The following is a 12657-nucleotide window of genomic DNA, read 5'->3' as shown; positions in this document are numbered from 1 at the left end:
GTGCAATCATTTGAAAAATACAAACTTAAACACACTTTCCCTGCCAGGGTAGCATGACCGAACAGAAGAAAGCCTGCCTTTTGAGTGACATGGTGGGGGAGCTGTATCACACCGCACAGCTCACGCAGTCCTCCCATTTACAGCTCCTGGTCCCAGCACATCACAAAACACAGGCTATTGATAGAGAAAACTTCATTCGGGAACGCTGACTGGCACGGGTTTGGCTGTAACAGACTACTCCCTACCCTGCCCAACCCCAAGTAGCCGCTTACCTGTGTGGGTGGGGTCCTTCCCCACTGGCCTCAAGGTCTGTGCCTGTTGTTCACTGAGTGTGTGTAAAGTTGGAGACCAGCGCAAGTCCTCATGAGGCTGCTGCCTGCAGTGTGCAGTTTTCAAAACATTACACCTGTTCTTGGCTAGTTTCCAATCTTAGTTTTCACAAGAATCTGACAAAAAAAAAGTCCTTGGGAGGTTGGATCGTCGGGAAATATGGGGACCCTCTATGGTGCCTCCCTCCGGAAAAATGGTGAAGAAAATTGAAATCAGCCACCACGCCAAGTACACACGTGCTCCTTCTGTGGCAGAGCCAAATGAAGAGACAGCCGTCGGCATCTGGCGCCGTGGGTCCTGCATGAAAACAGCGGTTGGCAGGCCTGGACCTCAACACTTACTGCCGTCGCAGTGAAGTTCTGCCATCAGAAGACCGAAGGAACTGAAAGACCAGCAAAGTGCTACCATTTGAGACCCAAGCTACTCGATAACGCACAGCCAACTAAATAAATGGGTTAATTACATTAAAAAAAAAAAAAAACCAAAGTCCTCAGTAATAGTGCTGGAAATTTCTCAGAATAAAGTGGATTTTCCCGCCAAAATGTGTTCCTGTTTAATGTATTCCATGGTCTCACTGGTGGTCTTCAGCTCACAGAGATCTGACTGCCTCTGCCACTCGGGCTGGGATTAAAAGCCTGCGCCAACACGCCCTCCCTTCTTTCAGTGCTTTTTAACAGTCTGGGTTCAATTTCTATGGGGAATGTTTTTAGGGGAACTGATTTTATTTTTTTGTATTTAATCAGGTGAGTTTAAAATAATATTAGTCTCTCAGTAACGGGCTGTGGTTCCTCCATATAATTTTCTGAATCGTTTCCCTCCCGTTAGGAAATGACAAAAGGAGTCAGGCACCGTGACACACACGTTTAGTCCCAACTACTCAAACTGAAGAAGAGGACCACTTACACCCAGGAACTCAGCGCCAATCTGGAGAAAACAGACCTTAGATGGAGACGGGGGAAACAGGAATCCCTCTTCAATAGGGTACCAGGCGGGTTAAATAATGTATTAGAAACCCTGTCTCGAAAAACAAACAAAACAAAAAAAAAAAAACAAAAAAAAATATAATGTATTAATACATACTAGACTGGGGCCTGGTATAAGGAACAGGTGTGGATGAGTAGAACGGAGTACAGAATAAGCTCATGCACGGTCAGATTGTTGATATTGTTGTAGTGTGGGCATCACAGCCAGGGTCTGAACCAAGCTAGGCAAGCACAATAACCACTGAGCTACATCCCAAGTTCTGGTTTGCTGACTTAAAGAACATTTAAGCAGTAGCTCAGCCTGTTAAGCGCGGCGCTTTCGAGTCCGAGGGCCCTGGGGTTCGAATCCCGGTTCTGGTCCCAAGTTGTTCGATTCTGTCACAGAGCGGCCTGGACCGTCTGTGTCCCGTGTGTGAGATTTCCCACGCCCTCTTGTGGCGTGGGAAAAAAATCTGTGTATGTGTGCATGTGGAGGTGTGAAGACAACTCTTAGGAGTCCGTTTCCCTCTTGCCTCCTGGGATCCTGGAATGAAAGTCAGGCCATTATCAGACACCGCCTGCTCACAGAGCTGGCTCTCATCTGATATTTTAAATTTTTATTTTTATTTATGTGTGCTTGAACATATGTGTGTGTATGCAAAAAAAACCAAAAACAAACAAAAAACCTCTTCTGTCCCTCTCTGCCCTCATCTGATTTTTGACAAGGCTATCCAAGCTATTCAAAGGGGAAAGGGCAGCCTGATCAACAGATGCTGGAGAGCTGGATTTGGTGGTTCAGGCCTGTAATCTCAGTTGTTAAGAAATGAAGATGGCCCAGGTGGTGGTGTATACCTTTAGTTCCAGCACTTAGGAGGCAAAGGCAAATAGATCTGAGTTTGAGGCCAGCCTGGTCTATATATGTGTTTCAGGACAGTCAGGGCGAGGGCAAACACAGAGAAACCCTGTCTCAAACAAGAAAAGAAATGAAGGTGGGAACTTAAGGAGTTCAAGGTCATCTCCACTAGGGTCAGCCTAGGTGACACGAGATCATCTCAAAACAAAGCAAATATAGTATTGGAAAACTGGGCATTCATAGGTGTAAGACTGAAGTTAAAGCCGGGCAGTGGTAGCTCACGCCTTTAATCCCAGCACTCGGGAGGCAGAGGCAGGCGGATCTCTGTGAGTTCGAGGCCAGCCTGGTCTACAAGAGCTAGTTTTTAGGACAGGCTCTAGAAACTACAGGGAAACCCTGTCTCGAAAAACAAAACAAAACAAAAAAAAAGACTGAAGTTAAAGCTGGCATGGTGGCACATGCTGTACAACACCGGAAGTAATTTACCTAACTGCACTTTTTTATCTAACCGATATCCACTCCTCCCGCCTTTCCCAGAGGAATTTCCATTCTTTAAAAAAATTGTTTTTGTATTGCATTTTTTGGGGGTGTAGTGGAGGACATGCCACGGAAGACAAGTTTTTATTAAGTACTTAATTGTGCGAGTGTTAAGTATTTAAGATATATCAGTGAACTACGGAGTCAGAGGGTAGGCACTAAGCGGAAGTCAATTTAGATGAATATGATAGATGTTGCCTACACGTACAGTAAGAAAAGAGAACTAGCAATCAAGAGTGTCAGAAAGGCTTCCCTGGGGCCAAAATGAACAGAAACGCCAAGGAGAGAAGAGTGCAAATCTTGTACATTTCTGAGTACAGAGTAACGCCAGGCGGAAAGCGCCATGCCGGGAAGTGGTCCAGATTCTGAGTAAGCAATGGGAACACTAGTGTGATCCCACAGGTTAGAAAGTGAGACAGGTCTTGTCGGTGTCTCACTGGAGAATGGAAAGCCAGGGGATAGCTCTGAGTGCGTGTTCTTTTCTGTTGCGTGGCCTCTGGCAACGCTGTTAGATTAGGAAGAAAAAGTTAAGAAGGGATGGCTAATGTTAGTGATTATAACATTTTTTTTATAAGAAAGGCCATTTTGAGCACGAACTCCCCTCCTTTCGTTCTAGCAGTAATCTTAGCGCACTAACCCTTGACGCGAGGGACACCGCTGCCAACCCGTTTCTGCTCCAGGCAAGACTGACTGGGCTAACGTGGGAATCGCTCCGCGGGCAGTCAGCCGCTCAATCTCTAGGACCCCGCTGCGCCTGCGCCTCGTCGCCGGCCCCAGGCTACGGCGGCTGCGCGGCCGCGGCCCCGCCTCCCCTGGTCACGTGCTGTGGGGACCGCAGCGTGGCGGCGGCTGTGGCGGTAGCGACGGCGGGCCGTAGGGCGACCGGAAGGTTTCCGGTTCCGGTGTAACGTTCGGGCTCCGTCTCAGGGGCTGAAGTTTGTGAGGTGAGTAGTGGCCCCGCGCCCCGCGAGGGTAGCCTTCGGTCCGAGCGGCCGGACAGGGCTGAGTCGGGCGGGAGGACCGGGCGGGAGTCCTCGGCGGGAAGCGGGGAAGAGGAGCGCCCGGTTCTTTGGGGGAACGAGTCAGAATGGGCTTGCTGGAGGAACAGGGCGGGGGCGGGAAGGAGCAGGGTGGGCAGACCTGCTCTGAGGTGAGGAGTTAGGTGGGACTCGTGGGGCGGGGGCCGGCTTGAAAGACTGAAGATGGGGGCACTGGAGACCAGGGGCTTGCAGCGAGGAAGAGCGAGGGATTCCTTGGAAGCTGGCATTCTGCTCCTGCTCATTCATAAGAGAGATTCCGCCTTCCTCTGCTCCCTCTGCTCCCCACACCGACGCTGCCGCCTCCTCGCTGTTAGGGTTGAACATTTGGTTCGTGGCAACTCTGGTAGCTGAAACTTTCTTACCCGTTGACTGTCTCGTTTGCGCATTTAGGAAGAATCGGGTCGAATTTGAAGACAGCCATTTGTTAGTGTAGTGCTTGGGCTCACATCCAATCTGCTAATATGCTTCATCTAGTACTTTGGATTTTGAAATTGCGTACACTTTCTAGCCTATTACTGGATTGTAGTGGGTTGTAAGTCCCAGTAACATGAGGGTTCTTGACTATCTTGGTCACTGCTGTGTGTGTTTGAACATGCAGCAAGTATTCTGCTCGACAGTAGTTACTTAAGTAGTTATTGAATGGAGTGCTGTGTCAAATGTTCCCATTTTCTAAGATCAGGAAACTGAGGCTCTGGAGACTTAACTTATTTGCCCAACGGCTTATAAGTGGTGGGGCTTTGTATATTTACTGTCTGTTCAGTGAGCTCTTGGCTCCACTCTTTTAGTGCTTGTGTTTGCTTTCTTTTTGATAGACTGTAAGTATATTGCTATCTCATGATGGCACAAAACCGCTCCCCAGGGTTAGTTCATAAAACATGTCACTGAGGCACAGACCCCAGCTTCATTCAGACATATCAGAGTTACTACTGCGTGGTGGCAGATCATAGGAGAAGTGAGTCTGTCAAGACTGGAGGAGCTAATTAGATTGCATCTTTCTGCTCTTTTGGTTTTTCGAGACAGGGTTTCTCTGTAGCTTTGGAGCCTGTCCTGGAACCTCTCTTGTAGACCAGGCTGGCCTCGAACTCACAGAGATCCACCTGCCTCTGCCTCCCAAGTGCTGGGATTAAAGGCGTGCGCCACCACTGCCCATGGTGCATCTTTCTGTTTAATGACAAGGCCATGTAGCAAAGGATGACTTTGAGCTCTGTAGTCAAGGCTAGACCTGAACTCCTGATTTTCCTGTCTTTACCTCCCTTGTGCTGAAATTACAGGCTTGTATGATCTAGATGTCTTAAAGTCTTAAAACCTTTTTTTTTTGTGTGTGTGTGTTTTCGAGACAGGGTTTCCCTGTAGTTTCTAGAGCCTGTCCTGGAACTAGCTCTTGTAGACCAGGCTGGCCTCGAACTCAGATCCGCCTGCCTCTGCCTCCCGAGTGCTGGGATTAAAGGCGTGCGCCACCACCGCCCGGCCTGTCTTAAAACATTTTGTGGTGGCACACACCAGTAGGATTTGCTGAAGGAGGCAGAGGCAGGAGGATTACGTGTTCGAGGCCAGCCTGGGGTACACATTAAAAACATTTTTTTTTTTTTTTTGGAAGAGTAATTCCCAAATTATACCATGATACATGGCAGTGTTTGGGGAGGTCAGCTGGAAAGTTGGGATCAGAGCAGTTCATTGATTGCTATACAGCTATTTGGGACAAAGTCAGAAGTGAAGTTTTCACTATGCTTGTGAGGATGTTTGAGGTTTAAGATGGACAATTTATCCATATGTAAGCATGAGTACTGTTGAAATTTTATAAAACTTGCTTTACATAATAGAAGTTTGTTGTGGAGAGTTTGGAGCTAATAGCAGGAGCGAGAAGGAGAGAATTGAAAACATGAGCGGCCTTTTCCGAGCTTAGGTTTATTCTCGTCAGTCAGCTGACAGCCCTGTAGAAGATGTGTTGGAGTACTGGTGTATAGCATGTTCACCACTGTGAGTAAACTACAGAGAAATGTAACAGTGCTCTTAAGGATTACATTATGAGACTTTACCACAGGAGGACTGACTGCCATAAACCCTTGTTCTAGGTCAGAGCTGGGTTAGAGAGCGCCTTCAGAAGTAGAAGGGATAGTAAAGTTGTCTTCTCGATTGACTCTTTAAATGTTCTGTCTGTCTGTCCTTTGCATGACAGGGTCAGAGTTAGCACTCATTCCTCAGACCGGTTATTCCCAGTTTGTTTATTTTTCAGATGGCATTGATGACTGATACTGAATTAGAATTAAAACATCTAATGACTGGGGCATGGTGGTGTACTCCCAGAATCCCTGGCTGGGCAAGAGGAAGCAGGAGGATTGCCTTTTGCCTTTTTTTTTTTTTTTTTTTTTTTTTTTTTTTGGTTTTTCGAGACAGGGTTTCCCTGTGGTTTCTAGAGCCTGTCCTGGAACTAGCTCTTGTAGACCAGGCTGGCCTCGAACTCAGAGATCCGCCTGCCTCTGCCTCCTGAGTGCTGGGATTAAAGGCGTGCGCCACCACCGCCCGGCTGAGGATTGCCATTGTTAAGTTCTGCTTGAGCTACACAGTGAGCTCCTGTCTCAAAAACCAAAACAGCTAGTGGGACACTTCCTTCCTTTGAGGCAAGTATTCCCGTTCATATGAAGTGGAGGTACATGCCTAGGAATGGGAAGGAGGAAGGGGGAAGCACTCCTTCTTAGTCTACTGTTATCCTGACTTTTTTGTTTGATTTCCCTTTTCTCTGACTCTTGCTTGGTTTGTTGTAGGTGTGGTGTCTCATCCCATTCGAGCTGTCGATCTCCTTTTCCCTAAAATGGCGCTGTCTAAGCGGGAGCTGGATGAGCTGAAACCATGGATAGAGAAGACGGTGAAGAGAGTGTTGGGTTTCTCGGAGCCCACGGTGGTCACCGCGGCACTGAACTGTGTGGGGAAGGGCATGGACAAGAAGAAGGCGGCAGGTATGTACCTTTCTGATTCTTCTGACTCCAGGCGTAAATTCATCCCAAACATTGATTTGAACTTCCCCAGACTGTTGCTATTAGCAGCAAATCAAAGAAAGGGTCAGAATAGTGAACCTATCCCCATTCTTCCCCCCCTTTGTTTTAGTTGTTTGGGGGAACAAGTTCTCCTGTGAAACCTTGTCTGGCCTGGAACTTGCTATATAGACCAGGCTGGCCTTGAACTCAGAGAGATCCATCTGCCTCTGCCTCCTAAGTGCTGGGATTAAAGGTGTGTGCTATTCTCTTCCCCTCACCCACTTTTCTTTTCTTTCTTTTTCTTTTTTTTAAAAAGACAGGGTCTCATGGAGCCCAGCCTGGCTTCCAACTCATTACGTTGTAGTTGAGGATGGCCTAAGACTTATGGTACTCAGTCCTCTACATCAGCAGTTCTCAACCTATGGATCTTGACCCCACAAGAGTCACATATCAAATATCCTGATTATTCTGATAAAATATTAATGTTATAATTCATAACAGTAGCAAAATTACAGTTGTGAAGTAGCGATTAAATAATTTTATGGTGCTGTCACTACAACATGAGGGATGTGTATTAAAGGGTTGCAGCATTAGGAGGGTTGAGAAGCACTGCTCTACATCCTGAATTCTGGGATTCTGCATGCTCCATGCCTGACTTATGCAGCACCGGAGATAGAGGAAACCAGGATCTGGGCAAGCACTCCACCAACTGAGCCACCCCCTCCTCATTTTCCCTTCTTTTACAATGGGAAGAGCTTAAACCAATCTTTCTCTCTATTATTTGTGTCACATTATGAATCACAGTCTTTGGCCACCATACCAAGTCACCTAGGTCAAGTCTGCTTAGGAAATACTCTGCAGTCAAAGAGCCTGATCTGATTGACACCTCAGAGTGTGGAAGTCTAGTAAGAGACAGGAAAAGGTGCAGGCTGGTGGGTTCGGTGGTAGTCTTCCATGATTTTTGTTTTGTTTTGTTTTGTTTTTCGAGACAGGGTTTCTCTGCAGCTTTAGAGCCTGTCCTGGTGCTAGCTCTTGTAGACCAGGTTGGTTTCGAACTCACAGAGATCCGCCTGCCTCTGCCTTCCGAGTGCTGGGATTAAAGGCGTGCGCCACCACCGCCCGGCTCCATGATTTGTTGTGTAGGAAGTTTAAGATGATAATTGTCTTAAACCGTTTATTGGGTGCTGGGAGTTGGACCCAAGCCCCGTGTCTGCCAAGCAAAGTACTCCTCCACAGAGCTACATTCCCAACCCTCATCTGAAACTTTGATGCTCAATTTAAGCAGATTTCTCTGGCTATACTTGCTGCTTCAAAAAAATTAGAACCTTTTATTTCATATAAAAGGGTCATCAAGTATAGCAGAAACTGAGAATTCTGAAAAGAAAATTGTTTCCTTAAGTTATTATGACGACAAGATTTTACTATTTAGCCCTAATTGGCCTTAGTCTTCTGAATACTGGGATTACAATGTTATCAAAGAAGTTTTTTAAAAAAATATTTTTCCCCCTGAGCTGGAGGGATGGCTCAGCAGTTAAGAGCGCTGGCTGGCTGCTCTTGTGGCAGACCCAGGTTCAGTTCCCAGCACCCACATGTCAGCTAACACTGTCTAACTCCAGTTCCAAGGGAGTCAGTGCCATTTTCTGGCCTCCTTGGGGATGAAGCATGTAGTGACATGTGCAGTCAAAATATAAAATTACCTTAAAGAATAAAAAGTGAAAGCATTCTTTCTTCTGTACTTGTCTGCTGTTTATTACATGTTTGGTATTGGACTGTATACTTTTACCTTTTCAATCTATGGCCTCATTTTTCCTGTCAGATCACCTGAAACCTTTTCTTGATGATTCTACTCTCCGATTTGTGGATAAGCTGTTTGAGGCTGTGGAGGAAGGCCGAAGCTCCAGACATTCCAAGTCTAGCAGTGACAGAAGCAGAAAACGAGAATTAAAGGTAGGTTGCAGTCACTATCTAATAAGCTCAGGAGTGTTTGGAATAAGAAACGTGCTCAGCTTACCTGTTTACACTTTAACATCTACTATTAGAATGCCTGTTATTGGGGCTAGGATTATAGCTCAGGAATAGAGTGCTTGCCTGGCTTGCATGAAGCCCTGGGCTCAATCCTGTATTGCAACAAATAAAGAGTAAACACAACAACAACAAAATAGAGCCCCCAGTGTTCAAGAGGGATCATCAGACAGTAAAGTAGAGGGGTAGGATTTGTATTATCACTATCTTTCGGTTATGAGCAAAGTTCATTTAAAATAGTCCCAAGAAGTAATTGATAGCTGTGTCCTTTTTTATACATCGTTTTATTTTCACTGTTACCTCTTTACTACTTCCTATAAATTGATTGCTCTAAGAATCTTGGACTACTTAAAGTCTAGAGAGTTGCTTTGTCATGTCTCCACTGCTTCCTGACTGTAAACCTCACTCTTGTTCAATAAAGAGATTTCTATTTAATGTGCTTGTAGATAAAATGCTTGAAACCACCTACCATATAGCCCACATTTGTTGTGTACCCTATTGAGGGTCCCTGGCTCCATGAGTAGGATGTGTAAAAGTGTTAGAAATACTCCTCCCTTTTCTACGAAGTGCTTACACTGTGGTTGCTCTGTAATTACGGCCCTTTTACATATGAGCACTGTCAAGTAGCTGATCTCTTATCTCAGTTCCCTAATGAAGCCAATTTCTGTCTGACTTCCCTTTGCCTCTCTTGGGTTTTTGTTTGTTCTGAGATAGAGTCTTACTATATAGCTAGCTCAGCCTGTCCCTGGAACTGTGATGCTCCGAGTGCTAGGGCTACAGGGGTGTATCACCATGATCCACTTGTCTTTATATTTAATATGTTTTCTTTTGTTTATGGATTTTTTAAAAGATTCATTTTAAAATTTTATGTATGTGTATGCACACAGGTGCCCATAAATGTCAGAAGAGGGTGTCAAATCCCTTGGGGCTTGAGTTACAGGTGGTTGTGAGCCACTATGTAGGTGCTAGGAACCAAACTAGTCCCTGGAAGAGCAAACTCACTCTTAACCTCTGAATCATCTCTCCAGCCCTTGTTTTGGATTTTTGAGACAAGATGTTGCCCCCAAGACTAGACAAACCTCAAACTCAGAGATTCTGGCCCAGCCTCCCAAGTGCCAAGATTCTAAGCACATGCCATGATAGTCACCTAAAGGTGCATTTGGTACCTTGGATATCAGTTCTTGTTCTGAGACACAAAAAGATGAGCAGTGTCTGCCTGGGGTCTGGGCCATGTTACAGGACCAAGAAATATAGAAATTCCTTTTTGTTTGTATAGCATTATAGGGTGATCAGAGAAATGAAGCATAGTCTCTCCTTAATCAGTCTACAGTGTAGAAGTGAGGAGTTGCAGTAAGTCAGCTACAGATTATAAAATCTGAGTAGCGGTTTTGTATAAACGATTATAGAATTTTAGACTCTGGTTACTTAAGAGGGATGGCTAGTCCACATGCTGTACAGATCACAGTGGAGATTATACTATGGGAGTACATGCCACTGTAAGTGCCAGGCTCAAGCTCTGAATGAATTGACTACATTGGGTGGGATAGTAGAAATGGTTTCTCGAGGGAGATATCTAGATAGCATGGAATATGGGTCCCATTTTTGGTCCATTCAAGTCCCCACTCCACACAATATATTATGGGAGAGTCCTTTTTCTTGAACTGTAGGAGTTCCAGGAAGCGCTCGCCCCTGGCTGAGGATATGTCCTTGCAAAACACGAGCCCTCCTAGTGAAGAGGGGATGTCACCCAAAGCCTACCACCGGTGTGTACATTTGCTTTTTCCCATTGTCCCTTCCAGTTGGCCACTCTTGGTCCTATTAAATTCATTTTGCAAATTAGTCAACATATTTGAGTTCCCATTGTATGATAAGAAGGAAATGTTATTGGGGAATACTAAAAAGAACAAGCCTCTTTTCTGGAAGAACTTAGATTTTAACTGGGAGAAAGTACTACCTAACACGGCAATCAGTGTCAGCAATCTACTGTAAGAGCTCAAGAGAACGTGAAAGAGCAGTTGGTCAGAGTGGGGTGAGGTGAGGAGAGCTGCCTGGAGGAGGTGAGTTCGAGACAGGACTGGGAAAGAGTGGAGGAAGAGCACGATGTAGGCGGTAGGGAACGTTTATGAGAACGTGGGGGTGAAATCTGCTTGAATGGGGTAGAGGAACGCTGAAGCTGGGGGAAGTGGTCCACTTGGTGGAGAGTCTAGAAGACCCTTCCAAAGTAGTTTGAAAGATGTGTCATTCCCCTGGGAAAAGCACAGGATGCTGGTAGGGTCGGGATGGTTCTTCCATTTTTCCCCTGGGGAGGGATACAATTCTTCTTTCATCTTCGGTTCCTTTAGGAGGTGTTCGGTGATGACTCTGAGATCTCAAAAGAATCATCAGGGGTAAAGAAGCGGCGAATACCCCGTTTTGAGGAAGTAGAAGAAGAGCCAGAGGTGATCCCTGGGCCTCCATCAGAAAGCCCTGGCATGCTGACAAAGCTCCAGGTTAGTTAAAGGAAGCAAAGCAGTTTTGTGAGCTGAGACAAAGGCACTCGGGTCCATATTTACTGCGGTCTGGATTTGAATTGGTATTAACCATTTGGGAAAGTTTCATTTTTTGCTTTATGCTTTAGCAGTCCTTAGTTTAATCAGAAATTGTCCAGCTAAGGATTATTGAAATTGTATTTATTAAGCACCTAGTGTGTTATGTCATTGTTTGACCAATTGTCTACTTCATCATCATTGGGAAAATTAAATGAAACAATAGCAGTAGGCTTGACTATGTCCTTAGAGCTCTTTCTGAGCTTCATTAGGACATGCCAAGGGCCTTACAGAAACACCTCTAAGAGGTTGGCACTGTTGCCCAGGGTTACATACAGTAGGAATTCAGGGCTGGCACCATTGCCCATGGTTACCTACAGTAGAAGTTCAGGGGTTGGTAGCATGATTATTTTTTGGGACAAGGTCTTACTATTTAGCCCTGACTGGCCTGTGATTCACTATGTATAGAACAGACTGGCCTCAGACTCATAGAGATAGATATACCTGCCTCTGCCTCCCATATGCTAAGATAAAGGTCTGTGCCAGCATGCCTGGTTGGCAAAGCATAATTTAAAAAAAAAAAAACACATAGTTATTTTATGTCTCTGTGCTTAAGTATGTATATGTGCACTGTGTGCATGCAGGACCCTGTGGAAATTAGAAGTGTTACTCCCCTAGAACTAGTGAGAGATGGTTGTAAACCACCGTGTGGGTACTGGGAACTGAACACAGGTCTTCTGCAAAGAGCAGTTGGTGCTTTAGCTCTTAACCATCTCACCAACCCTGCCCCTCTTTAGTGCAATAATTTGGTAAGAAGTGTGCACTACTTTCCCCCTTTTAGATTCTTGGGAGGTTAAGATGTTCGTGCCTTATCTACGTGATACAAGCAGGAAGTGGCACAGCTCTAAACTCATTGTTGGAGTCTCAGTCACCATAATGCATACTACCTAATACACCAGTCCTACCGTGGGGGAAGGAAGATTGAAAAAGTCTAGTGCTTGATTGCAAAGGCTTACTAAAGTTTCTAGTTTATGAAGCAGGTTTTGTATATATATGTGTGTGTGTGTGTCTGTGCACGTGCGCGCAAGTATGTGTGTCTGTGTGCACGCACACATTTGTGTAGAGACATGAACTTTTAGGTTTCTAGAACTGAATGCTTTTCGTTTGGGAGCATTTATGGGAGAAACTAATCTTTTCCAATTTTCCCCTCTGGAGAACAGATCAAACAGATGATGGAGGCAGCAACACGACAAATTGAGGAGCGGAAGAAACAACTGAGCTTCATTAGCCCCCCTACACCTCAGGTATTGTGTCCACACTCTGTAATTTGTTGTCATTTGTTCCCATGAAGTCCAGACAGTCCACAGTCACCTACTATAACTACTATGGTGTGTATGTATCTATGTGCCTATCTGT

General features: G+C 45.5%; 1 protein-coding gene across 5 annotated transcripts in view; it reads left to right on the top strand.

Moving 5' to 3' along the window:
- Positions 1 to 3499: 3499 nt before the first annotated feature.
- Positions 3500 to 12657, top strand: part of Prpf3 (pre-mRNA processing factor 3) — a 28381-nt gene continuing 19223 nt past the window's right edge. For 3 of the 5 annotated variants that reach the window (XR_005283148.1, XM_038311758.1, XM_038311760.1), the window contains exons 1-5: positions 3500 to 3626; positions 6485 to 6676; positions 8511 to 8641; positions 11059 to 11205; positions 12462 to 12545. Coding sequence is in view for 4 of the 5 variants with exons in the window: in XM_038311758.1 (XP_038167686.1) it covers positions 6532 to 6676; positions 8511 to 8641; positions 11059 to 11205; positions 12462 to 12545 (507 nt within the window). In the remaining variant the exon portion in view is untranslated. Of the gene's footprint in view, positions 3627 to 3865; positions 4050 to 6484; positions 6677 to 8510; positions 8642 to 10383; positions 10480 to 11058; positions 11206 to 12461; positions 12546 to 12657 lie in introns of those variants that run through there. The other 2 variants (XM_038311759.1, XM_038311761.1) reach the window with 2 other exon arrangements.

Source organism: Arvicola amphibius, chromosome 14 (assembly GCF_903992535.2).
Source record: "Arvicola amphibius chromosome 14, mArvAmp1.2, whole genome shotgun sequence".
NCBI classification, from domain to species: Eukaryota; Metazoa; Chordata; class Mammalia; order Rodentia; family Cricetidae; genus Arvicola; species Arvicola amphibius.
The sequence above is the reverse complement of the archived record's forward strand: the minus strand, read 5'-3'. Positions and strand labels throughout refer to the sequence as shown.